The sequence below is a fragment of the Gopherus flavomarginatus genome, chromosome 11 (assembly GCF_025201925.1).
Source record: "Gopherus flavomarginatus isolate rGopFla2 chromosome 11, rGopFla2.mat.asm, whole genome shotgun sequence".
NCBI lineage: Eukaryota > Metazoa > Chordata > Testudines > Testudinidae > Gopherus > Gopherus flavomarginatus.
The window spans coordinates 44,690,966-44,713,269 of NC_066627.1; the positions used below are offsets into that span (position 1 = coordinate 44,690,966).

The 22,304-nt window shown below is 41.7% G+C and overlaps 1 protein-coding gene and 1 long non-coding RNA gene across 3 annotated transcripts in view; one reads left to right on the plus strand and one right to left on the minus strand.

Moving 5' to 3' along the window:
• Positions 1–22,304, plus strand: part of OSBPL2 (oxysterol binding protein like 2) — a 54,477-nt gene that overhangs the window by 14,897 nt on the left and 17,276 nt on the right. The window contains exons 5-10 of the mRNA XM_050917834.1: positions 2,241–2,404; positions 10,181–10,328; positions 15,267–15,342; positions 17,264–17,398; positions 18,876–18,973; positions 19,698–19,880. Coding sequence (XP_050773791.1) covers positions 2,368–2,404; positions 10,181–10,328; positions 15,267–15,342; positions 17,264–17,398; positions 18,876–18,973; positions 19,698–19,880 — 677 coding nt within the window. The 5' untranslated portion in view covers positions 2,241–2,367. The remainder of the gene's footprint in view (positions 1–2,240; positions 2,405–10,180; positions 10,329–15,266; positions 15,343–17,263; positions 17,399–18,875; positions 18,974–19,697; positions 19,881–22,304) is intronic.
• LOC127031099 (uncharacterized) lies at positions 12,183–22,042 on the minus strand. 2 transcript variants are annotated; one of them, XR_007768501.1, is made up of 3 exons: positions 21,184–22,042; positions 20,882–20,976; positions 12,183–12,343 (listed from the first exon to the last, which is right to left on the minus strand). It is a non-coding gene; the product is annotated as an uncharacterized LOC127031099 (long non-coding RNA). The 2 variants fall into 2 exon arrangements; XR_007768500.1 differs by lacking the exon at positions 12,183–12,343 and adding an exon at positions 17,497–17,672.

Below are 22,304 nucleotides of genomic sequence, written 5' to 3' on the forward strand. Positions count from 1 at the left end.
TGTCCCTCTGATTTTTTTTATGTTAATATTTCTAGCTGTCTTGTTACTCTATGTACCTTCTTGCACCTCCACAACACTGAAAGTGGGAACAGTTGCTGGGGGTGGGGTGTCTTTGTTTGTTTGAAAAGTTTGTGTGTCTGTCAGATGAGCAACCTGGTAGCTGTGAGCAATTGATAACTAGTGGAGCTGAAGCAGGTATAAAGGTCTATAACTGCACAGATTCTAGTAGCACCTAGGAAAAAAGGAAGGAAACGTTAACCAACTGAGTTTACTACATTCCTGTAGACATCTCGAGCAGTAGCAGCAAATAATTCTGGATTTGGGGTGAGGGACTGTAACTAAGAACTATTGCTATGGGTGTATTACTCTTAAGGGCTGAGTGGAGGCTCTGAGCAATGATTATGGACAAGGAGCGGGGCTGAGACCAATACCAAGGCATATAACTCAGCAAAAAGAAGGGGAGTTCTGAGGAAGTTCTGGGAAAGAGAGACTTAAGTTCCTGGTTTTTGAGGTATGCCTACGCAACATGGAGCACTGAGCCTCTGAGCCTGGGTCAATAGACTTGCAATGCTGGTCTTGTCTAGGGCTCTAAAAATAGCTCTGTAATGTTGCAGCTCAGGTTCTGAAGCCTAGGGAGGGGCTTCACAGCCCGTGCTGTCCACACACCTATCTTCAGCATGGTAGCGCAAGCCTGAGTCTGTTGACATGGGCTCAGAGGCTTGTTGTCGTGGGCGGCCATTGGCTGTATAGATGTACTTGACCGATTGTGACTTAAGAGCCTGTCTTGAAGTAATAACTTAAGTGAACTATAGAATGGTACTAAACAAACTGGAATGTTCCACTGTGGAAGTTCCTCTGTCTGAATGAAGAGCAGAAAGGTTGCATTTGTATTGGGAGTCGCGTGGTTTTTGTTCTGGAGGAAAAATTAAAGGGATTTGAAATGCAGCTGGAGTCACTTCAGCAAGAAGCTAAACTGGATAAGAAAAACAGAGCTATCCCAAGACATTACAGGTGAAGGATCGAATGGCAGTGGTTTTCATTAATCCAAGTGGAAGTGCCAGAGTTCGTTTTCCCCCAGAAAACTGCTCCTCTTGCAGGTGAAATGGGATCTTTAGTGACTGCGAATAGTCAGGACTTCTAGTTCTGTCTTACTTGTATTATGTTGTTGTTGTTGTTGTTCAGTGCTAGTGTTATGTATTAGTGCATGTTTGATTAATTATTGAATCTTTAAGCCTTCAGTATTATGAATACTGCATATAGTACTAAGTATCTGATTTTTCTGCTTTGGCTAAATTGAAACTGAACCAAGTGTAATGTTTTGGATACATAAATGCCAAGCAACTGAAATAAATCAAATCTAGCCTGTGCATCAAGTCTACCTGGTGGATTTCATACATCTATAATTTGTTTGCAGTGTATTTAGCTGCAATGTATGTGAGAAAGTGGCATTATCTCTCTTCCTTATTCACTCTTGCCAAAAACAAAACCACTGACTGGCTTTACCTTGGCTTGCAGCCAGTTGGTGCAAAAGTTGAGTCTGGCAGTGGCTGACACAACTGAGTGCCTGCACTGCGAATGACTTTCCAGGTCTCCAGAACAGAAATAGCTATGTGGTGCCATGCTTTTCTGCAGAGGTGACTTCCAGGGTTGATAGTCCATACAGAGTAGGTCCTGGGTGGTAAGTGTGCTGATAATCTGTTTTTCCCTCTAAGAGGGCAAATTTTCCTCTACCAAACACTTTTGCCCGTTGCTGGTACTTGACTGCCCTGGCTTCCATCCGCTGTATGAGACCTAGCTTTGCTGCTGGCCTTGTTTTAAATACAAATAGAAGTAAATTAAAGAAGTGTTTTGCAATTATTTTTCTTAGTATAAAGTCTCTGGTATAGACTGTAAAGCCAGTGGGCAGTATATAGTATAAATATATAGAAAATGATAGTGTGGATAAATTGTTCTGCCATTCCTTACAGTAGTAGATGAGGCTGTATTGCCCATCTTTGGAATGATTTGATTTTTTTATTAAAGAAACCTATTTTGGATTTATATTTATCATCTCTTTCCCCCCCCCACACACACAGTTATTAAATGCCAGTGGATATAAACATAAGGGTCAAGTGCCTAGGTTTTCACTTGTCAGGGATGGGGAAACTGGAGGATATGGGTTTTGTAAGGTTTTCCCCCAAAATAAGCAATGTGAAAGCACTAATATTCTGTTCCTCCCCCACCCCCATCTTCTCAAATAGATCATCTAAAGTGTCTTGGTATTTATGAAGGAAGATTCCGTTCCACAAAAATGTTTAATCTTTAAATCCAGCAAAATGATGCATTAGAGGAAGCCAAGTTGCCAGTTCAAAGACTTCATACTGAAGGATGAATAGTGAAGAGGAGTTCTTTGATGCCATTACGGGTGAGTAAAAGCCAAACTGCAAAATAAAATGACGGTTTGTATGTGCTTGTGGCAAGCCAGAGTGTAAAATCTGTTGTTGTTAGGAAATCAAGCACCATCACCATTAATCTATGAGGAAAACCATTTGAAGAGAAGAAAAGGAAATCCTTTTATTGCTGCTTTGAAGCTGGGCTAGGAGCTTCTTAACGCTGGCTCTCCCTATAGCCTTGAATAAATTGTTTAGCCCCTCTGCCTCAGCTTCATGATCTGTAAAATGGGGATAAACTCACTAGACTGGTGAGGCTTAATGTTTGTAAAGCATTTTGAAAATGAAAACTGTTATGTAAGTGCTGAGTGTTGTTTTAACTTCAGTGGAGAACTTGTCCCACGGTGCTGAAGTGGAAAGTGTTTTCTAGTTAGAAATTCATTAATATAAAACAACACTCCTAGTGTAAGGAGCCAAAATCTTTGCTGTTCTGTGTTGCCGTCAGAAAAGCAAACGTGAACCTCTTGACACCTGAGCATTGTGTCACAGTACTTTCCTTTGAACTAATGAGGAACACTGGTTGGTTGTAATAACCTTACAGGGTTTTAAAGGTGAACTGAATTGCTTTTAAAAAATTTATATTTTAAAAAAACTTTATTAACCTCCAACTTCCTGAATGGTTTTTCAAACGTTGAGGAATGGGAAATATTGGAAGCTGGCTGACTCCGGTGTTTTGCTCCCTCCTTGCTGGAAGTGTGGAGTCAGGCATTGGACCTGAGAACCCCTCTAACCCTGTGCTTATCTTATTCTTATGCAAAAAGAAAGGTGATGGGAGAGAGGAGAAGGAAAAAGTCTTGGCAAAGGAAGCTCCAGGTCTTTGGATATGTCTACAATACAGCAGCACAGCTGTGGTGTAGATACTGCCTACGTCAATGGAAAGGATTTTTCCGTCTGTGTAGTTAATCCATCTCTCTGAGGAATGGTAGCTCAGTCAATGGAATAATTTTTTCTGTTGACCTAGCCGTGCCTACACCAGGAGTTTGGTCGACCTAACTGCATCATACAGGTCATGAAACTTTTTTCACAGCACTGAGTGATGTAGCTAGGTCAATCTAATTTTTAAGCATAGGCCAGGCCTAGGCCCTTTAAAGGGATGAGGCCCCATTCCAAATCCAACTGGTTTTTTTGTATGGGCTTGGAATCACAGTGCTTTCAAAGTTGGCCTCTCATGAGTCAGGGAGCTGGGGCTGCATGGGTTTTCCTGTTGTGGGTTTTGCTGCTTCCAGACCTCTTCTCTCACTGGCTACTGTCTTTCCCTCCAGCACACTGTTCTGGCGTAAGTTTCCCTGTCCTTAGACTTCTGGCGTGGTTTAGATGGGGAGCCATGTTCAGTGCTGACTTTCTGTGGCAGGTTTTCCTGCTCCCCCTTCGCCTCTTAGTGTTTATCTTACCAGTAGCAGACTGTCCTTCCCTTGCTGTCCTCTCCCCCGTCTAGCCATGTGGTTTGTAGCCTGCTGCTCTCTAAGGGTAACCTTCCAGCTTGCTGGTCTGGACTGCCTGTCCCAAACTCTGTAGAGCAGTGGTTCTCAGCCTGCAGGCCATTTGTGGCCAAGTCAGCACACAGCTGTGGCCCATGTGACATCCTCAGGGCCATACAGATTGAATGTGTGTCTATATATATTATTTTGGGTGGATGTGGTCCACATAAAACATAGAGAGCTGTATATGTGGCCCATAATGGTAAGTAGGTTGAGCACTACTGCTGTAGTGTATTGGAGTGAATCCCAGGACTTCTGTTTAGACCCACCTGCTGGTGTGGTGGTGTCTCACCAGTGTTTGGAACAGGCCCTAAGGCAGAGGTCCCCAAAGTGGTGCCCGCGGGGGCATCTAAATGCACCCGTGTCCTGGCCAGCAGTCAAGTATCTGCCGAAATGCCGCCGAAAGCAATGTCCTCCAGAGGCGTCACCGCCGAAATGCTGCCGAATTTGATGGCAGTGCCTCTGGATGACTCCGCTTGCTGCAGACAAGCAGCGTTATCCAGAGGCGTCGCCACTGAAATGCTGCTGAATTTCAGTGGCATTTCGGCGGATGCTCAACCACTGCCACGATCTTTTGTCTGGCGCCTTCCAGATGAAGAAAGTTGGGGACCACTGCCCTAAGGTCTTTCTGCAGTTGTCTGCCTGACCTCTTTGTGTCTGCCCGTCTTTTTGCTGCTCCCAGCCCTGCAGAGTATGCACCTGCCACAGGCTCCCCTTGTTGGGCCTCTTTAGGTTCTAGTGGGTCCTAATTCTAGCTATCCTATCAGGGTTCTTGGTTGGTCCACGTGTCCCTGATTTAGATCTATATTCCAAGGAGTGCATGGTCAGACTCTGGATCTTGATCGTTCTGTGGAGTGTCCAGTTTGAAGTGATCATTTCTGAATTCTGTAGGACCTGAGACCCTCAAAGCTGGATGCTCTTAGCAGAACCAGCAGTCTGCTCTTTCCATGGATATGCTCTTTCTCCACTGATCTTGCCACTAAAAGGGCAGATGTGACCTTCAGATGTACAGATGTCCATCTTGTAGTCCACTGTGCTGCCTAAGAGGACCGGGATACGCTTGAGTTCCTTAATAGCCCAAGTTACGTTGTCCTTCCTCCTCATATGAGGAACTAGTACCAAACTCACAGTAAGCAAGAGCCTCTCTGAAGTGGTGACTCTGACATCCTGCCTGTGCTTGTGTCTTATCTTCTCCCCTGTGAACACTTGTTTTGTGCAAGAATGAATGCCAATCTGCTGGGGTGGGGAATCTATTTCTCCGTCTGGGATTTTTCAGTGGGGAACAGACACTTCACCAGGGACCTGTGTGATAAAACTGCGTGTTGCTCACTTGTCTTTGCATATTTTGAGAATTCCTCTTTGTGACACCTGTGTCCTGATTCATCCTCACTAAGTAAATGGTGGTTGCACATGTGAGCAGGCATCAAGGAACCCAGAGCTTGTTACTTGGAGCACAAATTTTCTATCTTGTGTTTCTCGGTGGAGAATAGTTTCCTTGCATTCAGGGACAACATTAGGGAACTTCTATGCACACCAGTAGGATCCACATGGGCTAGTTAATGCACAACACACTGGTGCACATTAGAATTTACACTCCTGCTAGTGCAAACTAAAGCACCATGTAGACAAGCCCAGAGATTCTTCAGGAAAGGTCAGTGAACGGGTTACTTTGATCACTCACTTCTTGCCCAGGTTACTGTGCTTCTTGGCTCTGTCAAGCTTGTCTTAGACTCATTAAGGACTTCTATGCCATCTGGACCTGCTGTGGTGAGACTCTGTTCCCTTCATCAGTTCTGCCAGACTTCAGGTCAATGGATCAGATATGTAGAGTGGAAGAATTGCCATAGAAAGAGAAGAGTTCCTGGCTAGTTGCTGCAATGATTCCATCTTTGCCAAAAAGAATGATCTTGTTGATGGGCTCTTACCTTTATTCCAAGGGTTAATCCTGAATACCATGAAATCTCCTTCAGCTGTCGTGCAAGCACTAATCTCTCAGCCTGGCGTGTACCTGAGCAGGTTGCTCTTCTCCTCTTACTGTTAATTGTTGTTCAACTTAGGTCATTTCTCTCTCTTTTTTGGCGGGGGGAGTAGGGAGAAGGAGGGACTGAAGCATCAGCTATTCAGTTGCTGGTTAATTCATGGTTTTTACCATCTGGATCTGACTATATCAGCACTTTCTGCCTCTGATTGTGCATTCAAATTGTCTTGTGAAAGGTAAGCCTTGCCTCCTGTTGAAAGTGGCTCAGTACAACCGCAGTCTGTAAAAACTTGTTTTCTTTCAAAGGATGGGGGAGTGGTGACCTCTGACAAAATACAATTCCATAAATTGTATTTATCATGGTCTGCCATTCAGGTTCTCTCCCACCTGCCCTCTCTAGGTCTGAAGGCTCTTGATAGGTTACATCATGAATTTGATTTTCTTCCTGTCTAGTGACTAGTACCTGGAGTTTAAGCTTAGGAAGCTGATGACTGATAAAAGGGGAGGTCTTATGTCGTACATACTCTGTGACTCATGGAATACTTTGCCTCCTTGCTTCCTGGTAGGTAGAGGTATAGCATAGTTTGAATGGGCTCATTTTCCTTTGCAGGATGGGGAAGAAGAGAACTATGAAAAACAGAATTACTGGTAAGTCATTTTTCTTTAAACTCTTGAAATGGATTAATTTATGACCACGTCTAAATATATGTTGTGTGAATGATTTTGGATCTACAGCTTTTTTTAAAAGCATTTTGGTTCACCTTTAAAACATCTAGTTTGGGAGTTGTGTTAGAGGATTAAGTTGATACTTTCCACTGCTGCCTTCACAATCTTCTTATTTTTCCCCTCTGAAATCCCACACCTGGTTTATACCTCACACCTTTTTACTACAGAATGACTATCCTGTTACTAATCTTTATCTGGTGAATGCCTCTGTTTTGGAGGCATTACTTAGTGATGTCCAAAGAAGAGAGATTTCCTAGAATATATTCTTTCAAAAAGTCCCACTCAAATGTTGTTTATCATTCCCCTCTCAGTAACATGTTCTGGATTTTTCAAAAAAGCCACTTTTAGCTTTTATAAGCAGTCCTACAAAGTCTTCTACTCCCTTTTTAAAATTCAAAATTACATGCAGGGACAAAATTTGGCTAACAACTGTAAAACTTTCTCAGCTGACTTGCAGTAGATAAGCTTAACAACGTCTGAGAACAGCTCTTGCTTCCTGTGAGTTTGGTATTGAGAACTGGTTTAGAGTGCACATGGAGTCGTTGTCATATTTAATGATTACCTACCTGTGCTTCCTATTTTAAAATTTAGATAAAATTAAGTGAAAATAAACCGTTAAGAGAGCAGATTTACCTATTTCTGATGTATTTAAGATATGTTCTACCGGAGTTGAAGAATTTTTGCCTGTCCTCAAAATTTGAATATATTTGTTTTGGTATTGTATAGTCATTGATGATGACCGGATGAAATTATATTTTGTTCTGTGTGTGATCACCCTTTCCATCTGAATTAAATACATGTTGACGTATGAGAACAGCATGAGTGACTCATTTACTGAAGTGAAATAGAATGATTGGTATGTAGACACTGGGACACTTTTTCAGTTATTCTGAAATAATTATTCCCTCAAAGAAATTGCAGGGTTCTAGGCACAATCAAAGGTTATATAATTCCACAGTGAGATGCTTGTCTGATAATCATAAGCTTGTAGACTGACTCAGCCTTTTATGGAGCTTTCAGGGTATTTTTAAAGGCATGTTTGACTCATTGGCAGTAGCTGGTAAGAATTATAGTATTCTATGAGATTTAACTACACTTTATTATAAATGAATGTCCCTTTTACTGTGGACTGGCTAATGATAAGCATGTGTTTGAGACAGGTGTTCCAAAGTAGTGTTTATTTTACTCATCTGTATGTTGCATCTATTATTGTTCCCAGTTAAGTGTTAATCCCATTGGGATGAGTTTGTCATTACATAATTACACACCTGGGAGATTGGGGTGTAGCAGAAGGGATTAATGAGTGACCTCATCCTCTGTGCCTTATGCTAATTATGAAATAATATCACACCACCGATACTTCCCACTGCTTCTGAGATTGCTTAAAATTAGCATGCTGGGAATGTAATTTTTTTGTTTCAGAATTGTATAACTTTCTGAAAGGAATTGCTCTAATAGAATGAAAGCACTTCATGGGAGCTAAAAATACAACTTCTGCTTTAATAATATCAAAATAATAGCTCTCCCTTAGTTTATTAGTATTAAAACCCTTTATTGTTGGACTAAACTCAGAGCAAGTTAAAAGCTGAATTACCCTTGTCATAACCTGATTCTTATTCCGAAAGCCTGATCTAAAGTTAATCGAACTCTTTCTCATATAAGCAGGGTGAAGGTTGCCAGTGTCATATTAGTTCTATCGGTGGTGGTGGTCGTTGTTTTTAAATTTTGTGGGTGGAGTTGTGTTAGAGGATTACCTAAAAGAGACAAAATAGGGAGGGGGAACATGAGAGAGGGTAGGTGTGAAGAGCCATTTGGCATAGGGAAGAGAGGGCCAAGGGGGAAAACTGCAAAAAGCACTCTGGCATCAGTGCACTGCTTCTGCAGCTGCTCCTGCCAACTTCTGTCTCTGGCTGACTCTTCCATGCAGGTTTTTTATTCCTAGACCACGTGACTGGTGAAAGGAGTCAGGGTGATGCATGGGTTCTAGTTTTCATGATTGGTTTTCATTACCAATGAGCTCCTGTTCTGGTGGCCCTAACTGGAGAAGGACACTTGATCAGTTAAGTGTGCTCTTCTGTTCACTTCAAAGGACAGATGCTTTAATCTTGAAAGCATTTGGGATGTGTGAGAGGTTCTGTTAATACTGATGCCCTGAATATCGGTTAGTGAGTTGAAGGAAGTAAAAGCCTTGATCGGTGAAGCATTTTTGCTGGCAAACTTCCTGTCATACAAACTTGGCTGTCATACAAATTCAGGAGTTCTATTTTGGGTGTTTTTTATCTGACTTACATTTGCAGAGTATGGATCAATGGATGCACTGAAAGTGCCTTCATTTTTTATTTCCCTGTAAAATGGAGATCAACATCCCGATTTCCCCCATTCCCATTATTAGAGCATCTACTTTTCCCAATCTCACAATTTAGAACCAAGTCTAAAAATGTCTTTAAAAAGACCTGTATAATTTACATTGCTTCATTGCACTTCCTTAAGCACTCTTTCAAAATTGTTACATCACAGCATCCTATATACCCTGAATTTGTGAAATATTGCTGCAAATCTGTGTGTGTGTGTGTGAGTGGATTCACTCCTGCAGTATGAGACATCTTGATACACACCTGAGGATATGCCCCTTGGTAATAGATGTGGATGGCACCAAAGAGGCCGCATGCTTAGTCATAGAGGTTGGGCATGAGATGGGAACATATATTGAGGAATCTGGTCAATTTCCATTCTAGTATGGTGTGATGGTTCTCGGGGTGCCCAGGACTAGGTCTGTGAGTCACCTTGTTACCCCCTGCTTCTAGCGAGAGAGAGACTTGCTTGTGCATAACTGGGTGTCCACTCTCTGATGCTATCAGCCATCCAAACAATCTTCTCTGAGCTATGCTTTTCTTGTTTTCATGTCATCTTACTAGATTTTAAAAAATTGTGTATTCCTTATTTCAGCATTTGTTTCTTTGTATCATTTCATTTTGTAAAGAAACTGTACACAAGACTTAAAAGTCAATTACGTATGTGCCAGTTCACTCTGATTTAGCAATGTCTGTTTGTTTATCGTCTCTTAGTAATAAAACTGTTTGTATAAATAGGTCATCTTCACTTTTTGAAGACCTATAACAAAGTAGAATCATAGAAGAGTAGGACTGGAAGGGACCTCGAGAGGTCATCTAGTCCAGTCCCCTGCACTTAAGGCAGGACATGCAAAATCATGTAATTGAACAAAATTATTATAATTATACTTAAATTGCAGCTCTGAAGTAGGGAAGACTGTAGACTTAATCCGGTTAGAAACTATTGAGCAATTCACAGTATTATGTTTGGCAGGATGAAAAACTTGGTTGAAGGGGCTTGATACTAAAGTGATACTTGGCTCTTGGAAACTAAATCATATAACAAAGGTTCTGGACTTGGTTATATTACATTGTAAAATGCATTGTGTATGTCTAGGTTTTTAAGGTAAGTGTATATACTTCTAGTATATTACTAACAGGTGTGCAGTGTAAGCAGGTACTGTATGTTGAGTCATAAAGTTCTTGAGAAAGTTACTGACTTGTATTTTTTGTATATAGGCTTCGATTCCGACAATTCTTCAGGAGACTTTTCAGAAACAAATCATAAAGTTGCAGAAATGCTTGATCTGGATCCACCCCAAAGCAATAGGACTGGAAAACATAATGGAGCGAGGCAGCTTCATGAGAATGGAATTAAGAAACACAGGTAGGTATGTCAGAGTGCATGCTAACCAGTAATGGAAACCTCTCTTCAGTAGATGTAGTTACAATTTCAGGGTAACTGTACCTGTATTTTACCCTTATGTGCTTGCTTGAGGGCACCTACTTAAAGGTTCTTGGCTCCCAGCTGTCACCTCGCTTGTGCAGAGACCTGCATCTCACTCCCTTCTGACTGGGGATTTTAAGGCTGCATGGCTCCCTGCCTTATACTGTGAGATCCCCAGCAAGCCAGACTGCCTAAACACGCCTATGCCTGCGCATTTTTCTCTGTGAAGGCTATGACCAGTGTATTGCCTGCACTTACAGCTTTTTCTAAGCAATCACTTTTTTTATTCTTAAGCATTACAGAGAAGACATGATAAAACAAAAATTCCTACAAGCATCACCCCCAATTCCAACCTAGGGCTGGGTTTTCCCATCATTACAAGTTCATATCCCTTAAATCCAAAACAAAAACTCAGATTGGACAGGTTAGCTGCTGCTTTATACAGCTTCAGTCTTTGATCTTGGTCTTCTGTAATAGGTAATCCGCAGACAGTGCCCCTTTCTTTGGAACATAGCTTTGAAAGGCTGGCTTTTTGCATCACCAAAGTTAGGAACTTTGCATTAACTTCTCCCTAGAGATTCACCAAGAAATCCACTTAACTCTTATTGTCCCAAAAGTCCATACTTGTCTGGCACACCTTCAGTATAGACTTTTGAACTCCCAGGTCTTACATCTGTCACATCTCCCACCTAGAGAAGTTGCATACAATCCAAGTCCACAGTAATATGTACATTTAATACAATAAGGTTTTTCAAGGATATTGTAGGATTTTGCCATACAGTATCTCTGACAGATGCTAATAACAATGTCTGCTTTTATTGAGAACTCTCCCAGAGAATCTGTCACCTGCACCTCTCTCAGCTCTTGGCATCTTTGGTTTTCTCCCCTTGTGTGCATCTGACCTCAGCCCTTTGCAACACATCCCAATGGAAGAGGACACCTCTGGCTCTGCCTGTTGATCAAGACTGAATGGAATGTTAGGCACTTAGACCTGGTCTACACTATGCGTTTAAACCGAATTTAGCAGCATTAAACCGAATTAACCCTGCACCTGTCCACACAACGAAGCCCTTTATATCGATATAAAGGGCTCTTTAAACTGATTTCTGTACTCTTCCCCGACGAGGGGAGTAGAGCTGAAATCGGTATTGCCATGTTGGATTAGGGTTAGTGTGGCTGCAATTCGATGGTATTGGCCTTCGTGTGGTATCCCACAGTGCACCATTGTGATCGCTCTGGAAAGCAATCTGAACTCAGATGCACTGGCCAGGTTGACAGGAAAAGCCCCGCGAACTTTTGAATTTAATTTCCCGTTTGCCCAGCGTGGAGCTCTGATCAGCCCAGGTGGCGATTCAGTCCCAAATCCAAAAAGAGCTCCAGCATGGACCATACGGGAGATACTGGATCTGATCGCTGTATGAGGAGACAAATGTGTTCTATCAGAGCTCTGTTACAGAAGACAAAATGACAAAGCATTTGAAAAAATCTCCAGGCTATGATAGACAGAGGCCACAGCAGGGTCTCAGCGCAGTGCTTCGTGACAAGCGTAACGGAAAGCCAAAGAATCAAATGGACGCTCATGGAGGGAGTGGGGGGGACTGAGGACTCCAGCTATCCCACAGTCCCCGCAGTCTCTGGAAAGCATTTGCATTCTTCTTGGCTGAGCTCCCAATGCCTGAAGGGTCAGACACATTGTCCGGGGTGGTTCAGGGTATGTCTCGTCAATTAACCCCCCTACCTCCTGATGAAAGAAAAGGGGAAAAAAATTTTCTCACCTTTTTCCAATGTCACCGTATGTCTACTGCATGCTGCTGGTAGACGCAGTGCTGCGGCGCTGAACAGCAGCATCCCCTCCCCTTCCTTTCCTCATGGCAGATGGTACAAAATGATGGAAAACCGTCCTCATCATCCCGAGAGTGCTCCTGGCTGGCCTCGGTGAGGCTGGCCGGGGGTGCCTGGGTGAAAATGGGAATGACTCCTGGTCATTCCTGACAGATGGTACAGAAGGCTTGGTATCTGTCCTCGTCTTAGCAGCTGGAGGCTGAGCTCCATCAGGCCCTCCGCACATGTCTAAAGAAAAGAGTCCAGGGAGTACAGAATATCAGAGCAGCGGGAGGCCGCACTCCTTTCCCCCCCACCCTTTAATGTCCTGCCTGGACTATCATAGCAGTTGGAGGCTGCCTCCTCCTCATTTTATCTCACTAAAAAGTCAGTGTTTCTTATTCGTGCATTCTTTATTACTTCATCACACAAATGGGGGACACTGCCACGGTAGCCCAGGAGGGTTGGGGAAGGAGGGAAGCAATGGGTGGGGTTGTTGCAGGGGCACCCCCTAGAATGGCATGCAGCTCATCATTTCTGCGGGATCTCTGGGGCTCTGACACAGAGTGGCTGTGCTCTCTGGTTCTCTAGTACACTTGCCCCATATTCTAGGCAGGACTGACTCTGTTTTTAGACAAAACATAAGAGAATGACCCAGGGAGTCATTCCCATTTTTGTCCATGCCTCCGCGGCCAACCTCAGCGAGGCCAGCCAGGAGCACCCATGACAGCAGCAGATGGTACAAAAGGACTGATAACCGTCATCGCCAAGTTCCAAATACATACGGTGCAAAATGACTGATAACCATCATCTCATCGCCAATTTACAAAGACAGATGGTGCAATAGTGATGGTAACAGTCTCTGCTACCTTGCAAAGGCAAATGAATGCTGCTGTGTAGCACTGCAGTACCGCCTCTGTCAGCATCATCCAGTACACATACAGTGACAAAAGGCAAAACTGGCTCCATGGTTGCCATGCTATGGCATCTGCCAGGGGAAAAAGGGCGCGAAATGATTGTCTGCTGTTGCTTTCACGGAGGAAGGATTAAGTGACGACATTTACCCAGAATCACCCGCAACACTGTTTTTGCACCATTATGCATTGGGATCTCAACCCAGAATTCCAATGGACGGGGGAGACTGCGGGAACTATGGGATAGCTACAGGATAACTACCCACAGTGCAACACTCCAGAAATGGACGCAAGGCTCGGTACATGGACGCACACCGCCGAATTAATGTGCTTAGTGTGGCTGCGTGCACTCGACTTTATACAATCTGTTTTAAAAAACCGGTTTCTCTAAAATCGGAATAATCCCGTAGTGTAGACATACCCACAGTTATCAGAACCTCTATGTAGAAGTGCTGATAGGAATCGTTGGGGTGGTCTGTGTGAAATTATCCAATAAGTCCGTCTTTAAATTTAATAAAACAAAATAAACTGTTTTGCAGTGTATTCAGATGAGGTATATTATACAAAGCCCAGTGAGGGAGGGGTGCCCCTTAGCTTAGTTACAGAGAAAAGAAAGTCTTGCATCTCCTGGAACCAGTCCCCTCTGACCATTTCCTGGTCACCCTCTTTCTTCTGTGTTCAGAGAGAGAGAGAGCTCTCTTTCCTCTCACGACTCTGGAAACAAGTTTGCTCTCCTGTGTTCGAATTGACTACCTTGGACCGCTGCCCATCCCTGTTTGCCCCAAGTAGCCTTAAAGTAAATACACACAGTAGGTGTTGGCATACATTTGCATTCCCCCATCCTACAGGTGGTTGTTGAGGAAGGAGAAGGAAATCCTTTGACCACATTAAATAGCTGCCTCTCAAGAGCGTAATGTCTTGGCTCAGGTGCAGTGTTTCACAGAGCACTTTGCCTAAATGTAACCAGTTGGTGCAAGAGCCTTTCCATTAGGCAGACTGGATCTTCAGTGTCCGTCCCTCTTACTCACCGTCCCTTATAAGAAAATAAAAATTGACTGACAGACTCCAGAGCTTTTTCAGAGTACCACTTCAGCCCATATAATAATGGCTCTGATTGTCCCCTTCCTAAGGTCCATGCCTGAGCCATGTATGCTTCTTTCTGGAAGTCAGGTCAGATGCACCTGCAGCAGCATTCTATCCTCTTACCCTCTCCCCTCCCTTTCTTCTCCCCTGCCCCTCCCAAGGCACCAGGATCCATTGTGGGCAAGGGGGTGGCAGCTGCGCTGACTAGGGAGGATCTGTTACCTTTTAGCTGTCCCTGTCAGGAATACCTAGAAAAGATGCTACAGTCCTACATTGTTGTGCTGTCTCAATTCTCTCCTGATGTGGAGGTTGCTGTGATTTTGAGGTGTGTCTGATAGTGGTTCTTCATTGGAGTTGTGTTGCCAGGGTTTTAGGGGGGAGGGTGTCCTCCAGGGAACTTACTCATTTTGGAGATGTGGGGCATCCCATTGATTTCTGGGGATTATGTGTGGGGCTACAGGACAATATGAAAGGTCTGGGGATGTGCATGGAGACTTTCTCCAAGATCTCCTGCAAGCCTTTCTATGGAAGCGGGTGAGATGACCTGGCCCAGTGAAAGGTGGAATCTAATTTATTCTGTTAGTCAGGGCATAGCTTCCTGGTATTTGTATCATATTCATTAACCTGGTAACTGAACACATTATCATTGAGTCCCATCCTTTCCCTTTCTCTCCTGCCTGGATCATCCTGCTTTAAGGGGAGGAACTCAAAGGACAGACTGTGTTCTCTTAGGTGTGCTTTGAAAGGAGGATTCTGTTTGTGTGTGTGTGTGTGTGTGTGTGTGTGTGTGTGTGTACATGCTACAGATAAAATATACTAGCTTAGGAGGCTACTTAGTTCATAGAATAGTTCAATGTGCTGCAAGGCAGGATACCTGAGTTCTACTCCCAGCTTGGTCACTGTGTGACCTTTGGTAAGTCACTACACCTCCTTGCCTCTCTTGCCTCTTCTGCAATGTGAGGCTCACCTTCCTTTGTAAGATGCTTAGAGATCTGTAGATGAAAAATTTGTTTTATATAAGGTTTTTGTTAATTATTCTAATGGCTTTTTTCCCCTACAGAACATCATTACCTGCACCGATGTTTTCTAGGAGTGATTTCAGTGTGTGGAGTATATTAAAAAAATGCATTGGACTGGTAAGTCATTCTCTGCAGTCAGAGGAGACCCAGCTTTGATTCCCCAGCATTCTTAGCAAAATGTTTATCTTAAAGGGAGGAAGATTAAGTTTGGAAGTACAAAAATGCAAAACCAAAGGCACCCAAACAATGGAGTATTCTGCTAGTGCTGAAGAACTTGAAAGTGATGGTAGACAAAAGTGAAATTGACTAGTTTTATTGCTCAGGCTGAGAAATGCCAAAAGTAAGCAGCATAAATTTAAAATTTTTAAAATCTCTGTTCTCTGTTAGGTAAGATGGTGTTAACAATTTATGTCAGACTCTTTTTAACTTCTAACTTTTAATCTGTGTCCTTTAGTAAACTAAGGATTGATAAACATAATTTCTGAATAATACAGTATTTGACATTTTGTCACAGCTGTTTATATTGGCTTGAATAGATTTATTAAAGAAACATTTTCATTATCTGACCCAGTAGTTGCGTATGTCGAACTGATAATTTCTTACTATTTTACAAGTAATGCCCTAAAAGACTTCTTCAAACTTGTATTCAGACTCCTTCAAAATTACCAGTATATTCTTCAATTTGTATTCTTCAGACGTGGGTTGAAGAATATAAAATTGCATAGCTCTACTTGTCATTACAACAGTTGTCAAAATATAATAATTTGGGGCTTTATTTTGGCTTTTGCATAGCTTAAGGGGATGTGATACACCAGGAAATTTCACTTTCAGCTGAATGACGGAATAAGGGAATTTGTAATCTCTCCTATGCCCTGTTTCTCTATTGAGAGAGTTCATTGTATAAACTCAGGCTAGTGGGCATGATCTGAATTGGGTCACCTGTTTATTTTTGACACTAAGGATTAAAGAACTCTAATTAGCAGATACCAATGTAAAGGACACTTGATCTCCAATCTTAATGGTCATCACTAACATTTTCTTTAATCCTTTCAAAAATTTGCAGTCACTTATTGCAGTGCTTGCATCTTAATGGGAGGAGAAAATCCCTATCTTATCAATGCACCTTTTTTAAAAAATGGCCTCTGTTTGTTTGGCTAGAAAGAGGCATTGGATAGCAAAAGAGCCTGGGGCTTGATACATCTGCTTGTTTGAAGCTCAAGCAATGGGTCTCTTCATATTAGCAGTAGAGCAGAGTGAAACTTATTTGGCGAATACTAAATTGTCTGAAAAATGCATTTTTCAGGGCACCTAAAACTATTTGCAAATTCAGCTCAAATTTAGTGAATCGTTTTGATTCAACATTTTCTAAACCATTTTTTTCCCATTTTCGTTTCATTGAGGAAAAACCAGGAAAAAAAATTTTTGTTTGAAATGAGCCAAGCTGAACTAAAAAAGTTTGGCCACCGAACAGAAAAACCAGTGATTTTTCTCATCTCTAACTAGGAGGTAGAATAAGAAACACTGTTTAGCTTTGTTTGTAGGGCACTGATACAAATAGGGCCACTTAAAATTTGTGAAAACATCTTCAATCCTGTTCCCCGCAAACTTGAAGGTGTTTCAAAGTACAGTAGAGAATGTGTTGGTGGTTACAGCAATAATATTGGTTACATTTTTTAAGGGATCCAGTTTATTATGCTATGAATCACTGGCTAATGCATCATCTGTTGGAAGGAAAGTTTAACCCCTTCTGCACCATCACAAGGCACTGAGTTGCAGTTACCATCTCTTTTTGGTTGCAGTGCTAGATAAGACTCCATTTGGAGCCCTTTATCAATACTCATTAGGCCTCTGCGGTACTTCTAATCTCTTCCAGCCATGGTACTTAATGACCAGAACCAGGGGTCTGAGCTGGCCCTATCGTGTGTCAGTGAAGACCACTATTGCCAACCCACCCCAGCGGTCATCTTGGAAACTTGTTCTGGCCTGTTAGTAACCTAGGAGTGTGTCAAAGGGAATGACTTCTCCTTTTATCATCTAGGAGCTGTCTAAAATTACAATGCCTATTGTCTTCAATGAGCCACTGAGCTTCCTCCAGCGGATAACTGAATACATGGAACACATATACCTCATTCATAAAGCTAGCAGTCATGCGAACCCCCTGGAAAGAATGCAGGCAAGTGACATTTTCCATCTCCTCTTTGGCTTTAGAAAGGATTCTTTGTGTCCTCAAAGTCTCTCTTTAAGATGACATCCCATCTGATGAGAGGTGGATATGGCACTCTGTGTACTGGTTATAAGAAATACAAGAATTGCTCTACAGGATCAGACTTATGGTCCATCTAGTCCAGTGGCTTGTCTCTGATAGTGGCCAGTACCAGGTGCTATGGAGGAGGATGAAAACATCCTGCAGTAGTATTTACGTCACCTTGTGATGGTTGAAGGGGTCACTGCAGTGGGAGGAAGAGGAGGAAAGTACAGTCAGGAACTGAACATGCCCAGGCCCATCACCTTTTTAATCGCTGTTTTTAAACTTGCACAAACCCGAGTATTTTTAGTGAAGATCTGATTATGGCTTTGAACAGCCTCAAACAAATCCATTTGCTAACTGGCATTTTGAGAGTTTTTAAGAGTGGTGTGGTGGAGACAGACTTTGTTTCCCATTCTTCTCTCCACCCCAAACCCTACATACTTGGAGTGAGCGGAGTAAGTATCTGTTAGTCACATGCTCAAAGATGTGTTGATGGTGGGTATAAACTAGTGTACATCAGGCTTTAGGTGTTACTCTGGAACTCTGTTTCTACCTAAATGAAATGTAGAGAACAAGAAGCACATGGTAAATGGTGTATGATAAATACATACAGTTTAGGCCCCATCTATGTGATGCTGCAGTTTTCCTTTATACATGGCAGCAGGATGTATTAAATATAACAAAATAAAAACTCTGCTGCTTTGCCAGGGACGCTGGTGAAAATGACTTCTCCGTAGTGACATTGGAAATGATACCTGGCTGCTGTTATGTTAAACTAGATTCCACTTCAGTCACTGGGCAAAAGAAGGGGAAGATGGGCAGAAAGGAACAGTCCAGGTCTTTATCAGAGCTGCATGAAGAGGAACAGAGAGTAGTCAGTGTGATCTGGCAAAACTTGGAAGTGAAATATTCTCTCTCTCTCTCACGTGTTACTTATTATAGATCATTATTCCTAGTGTCAAGTATCAGAGGGTAGCCGTGTTAGTCTGGATCTGTAAAAGCAGCAAAGAATCCTGTGGCACCTTATAGACTAACAGACGTTTTGGAGCATGAGCTTTCGTGGGTGAATACCCACTTCCTCAGATGCACCCACGAAAGCTCATGCTCCAAAACGTCTGTTAGTCTATAAGGTGCCACAGGATTCTTTGCTGCTTATTCCTAGTGTGGGTCTGTCAGGATCTGAGAACGTGTTAACCTTAAGAAGCACACAGCAACTGCTCTCACTGATTAAAAAATGACACACACTCTTGTGTTTGGGTGCATGTGGAGAAAGGGGGGAACCTCAGGGGTACAAGAAGAAGTTGGTAGAGTTCCTGAACATAGAGGGTTTTTAAAAATTGCTATAGCACATGTTTCAGTGGAGCTCTCTCTGAAGACTGCATCCTGCTGTGTTTGTTTACAGACTGTAGCTGCTTTTGCAGTTTCTGCAGTAGCTTCGCAGTGGGAGAGAACTGGCAAACCGTTTAACCCTCTACTAGGAGAAACATATGAATTAATCAGGTGACACTGAATTCTTTTAATATCGTTGAAGAGGAGGGATGGTTGGTGGTCAGTAACTTAAACTAACTTCATGGCAAATTGGAAAATAGTTTATTCCCTAAGATAAAATCAGTTCACTCTGACCAGTCATATATCTCTATAGCCACAGTTAGCTGAAAACCCCAGTGATCAATATGGAATCTGAGAAGATAGAAATAAAGTTCTTCTTCTAAAATCACTATCTGTAGACTCATATTTTCTGAATTATACAAAGGCAGTGAAGTGTATATTATATTCTTCCCAAGAGCCACACTTGACCAGAGACTCTTAATTACTGTAGCAAGTGCCTTATTGATGATATAGTGTGCGAGTAGATTGAGACCCTTTAGTCTGGTCAATTGTCCTGTAGATCATATTTGAACCCAATTTGCCAGAGGTGGATTACTATTGCCCAGCAAGCTTTGGAATTGCCAGGAGTTGCCCAAGTGAAATTACTTCATATGCATTCCCGGATTGATAGTGCTCAGTTTGTGATGTAGTTTTCATGGTGGGGGACATGTGTGTAAGTATTTATTGGTCGCCATACATTCACTATGGAGACTATGGGATCTGAGTTCAGGTTTGGCCTAAAAATCCTCAGGCACGTTTTAAAAAAAATTGTGATCTGTCTTTTATTGCAATTTTAATAAGTCCCTTCTTGAAAATGTTGACTACATAATATTTTTTTTTCTCTCTCCCTGCCTAGGGAGGATTTAGGCTTTAGGTTTATATCTGAACAGGTCAGTCATCACCCACCTGTTAGTGCATTTTATTCTGAAGGCCTCAATAAGGACTTTGTTTTTCATGGATCAATCTACCCCAAATTAAAGTTCTGGGGGAAGAGCGTAGAAGCAGAGCCCCGTGGAATAATTACTTTGGAGCTTCTAAAGTAAGTATAACCAAAACCTTTTTTTCTCTGTTGGACACATATCCCTTAACTATATTTAAAAAATAGTAAATGCTCTAAAGGACCATTTTATTTTTATATAGATAGATAGATCTCTCTCTCACAGTCTCACACACACACACACACACATGTGTTTGTGAGAGATATATGTGTGTGTGTGTGTATCTGGGCCATGACTGCCTTGAAGAAGCATTCAACTAATTATGAAACTTTTCTTGGAGTGAGTGGAAGGAGGAGATACTAGGGATTTAAGCATGGGCTATTGCTCATCAGTTAATTCCAGGGCTTTGTTGGAAGGATGCCATGGTCTTGCAGCTGTAACAATTTGGCCCGATTTTATTCAAAGGCAACTGGCATTTCTTGAAACCAAATGGTATTTAAAATGACTTGTTCTTTAAATTTTGTTAGGTGCCTTTAAAAAAAAAAAAAAGAACAAAAACTACTTCGGTTGAGATAAACGATGCCACATTAATTTCATTGGGAATTTTGCCTCTAAATCCCCCAGGTGGTTTGATAATGTCAACACTGTATATATGTAAACTATATATAACTTCTCCAGAACAGATACTGTATGCCATGGTAAACCCCAGGAATTCAGGTACATTTCTACCTACCGTTAGACATGACTCGTCTACTTGTGTACAGAGGCCTCTTTGTTGAAACTAAATCTCTATTTCTAGGTTATTCTCAGGTTATTGTCTGACTGAGAGCATATCTTATGAAGGAAGTGATTTCATAAGTTGTTTTGTAGCATGGCCGAGCTATAATTAAATTAAAAGGCCTCCCTAGACTTTTCTGTAAGGAATTGATGAATGCACTGAGGATGATAGTGAAGTAAAAGTCATTCTGGAATTGAGCACTTTGAGGTGGTTTCATAAGAGCTCTTAAACAGATGTAGATTTAGAGAAGTGGTTCTGAAATCTGCTGCTTTTGTGAAACCTTTAAATAGACATTTGGTTTTAATAAGGTGGTGACTTGCTTACCTTATAACAGGTTAACTTCCATTGGAGATTCTTGTCTCAGTGTAACTCTATGCTCTTAGTTGATTTTCGGACATATACGATGATATCTGATCTTTCTGGGGAATATAAAACATGAGCTGCTTGGTATCTGAACTGTGTTGTGATGAAAACAGAGTAATTGGGCAGCTTGCCTCTATACCCCAATTCCTTGGTATGTAGATACATTATTTTAATACATTTTAAAATGTAGACTACAAACATTCAACCAAAATAAAAGCTAGTAATGGAAAAATTGCCTTTAATTAGAAAAGTGTTTCACTAACCTCTTGTGGTTTGATCAGTCAAAAGAACAAGTTGAGGTTCTGTGCTATTCCCTTCAAGGTTTTTTAGGGTTCTGAACTGTTCAATGCTGAACTTCTCCTGTGAACACACTAGGCTCTCTATTGATCTAACCAGACCCGTAAGCATACCAGCAGTATTGTGCAAGGATTCATTAGAAACCAGATGTGTTTAATAAACTCTCCTGTAAGTAAACATACATGCTGCTTTTGTGTTAGTCATGACTACACTTTCAAAACATCCGTAGTTTGATTAGCAGCCACCTTTCACCAACCCAAATATTAAATTACATTTCAAGTGGTAAACTAGGACAGGTGAATGTTGCTTCGATTTGTTATATTTGTGGGCCATACAAATGTTGTCATCCCAAAAACCGCAGGATGAATAGAAATATTAATGTGCTCTAGTTTCTTATGCCACGTGAGCCTTATATGAAAATGCAACTATTGTTCTAAAATTCAGTGGGAGACACTTTGTCACTAAAGGAGTCAAACTTTAAGGCTGTGTCTATGCAGTACTGGAAAATGACAGACCAGTCGGATACATTAAGCAAAGTTTTGTTCAGTCGCTTCTTGATATAAGGTGAAGGTTAGAAAGTGGTTGGTGCTTTAATTGTTTGCTCTTGCTGCCATTATATCAAAAAAAAATTTTCTTGTGTTCTCTGTGTAAACAGAATTGAGAGAGAAAAGTTTGACTTACAATATTACTAAAATGTCTTAATTGCTTACAGTGTTAAATCCAGACAGTATTTGCTTCATCAGTGTTGAAAGAGGGATAAAAGATGACTTCATGGCAGAAATATGACTTGGCCAAGCCAGTGAAAATAGGAATCCAGTTGTTGACAGATTAACAGTTGGACCATTTTTAGAAACATTTTTTTTGGAGGGGGACTCGAGTCAACAAACACTGTCTTTGTAAAGTTGGTGCTACAGAGCATGTTTGATACGAAACGATGCTGAGAATTTTAGTGCTAGGATTTTTTTCTTCAGAGTAACTCATAGTAAAAAAAAAAATAGAGATGAAGTGAAAAGATTGAATTAAGGATTAAATTAGGTTGTGAACATAGTTAAAAAAGTCTGAAAATAGTGTCATGGACTCAGTGACA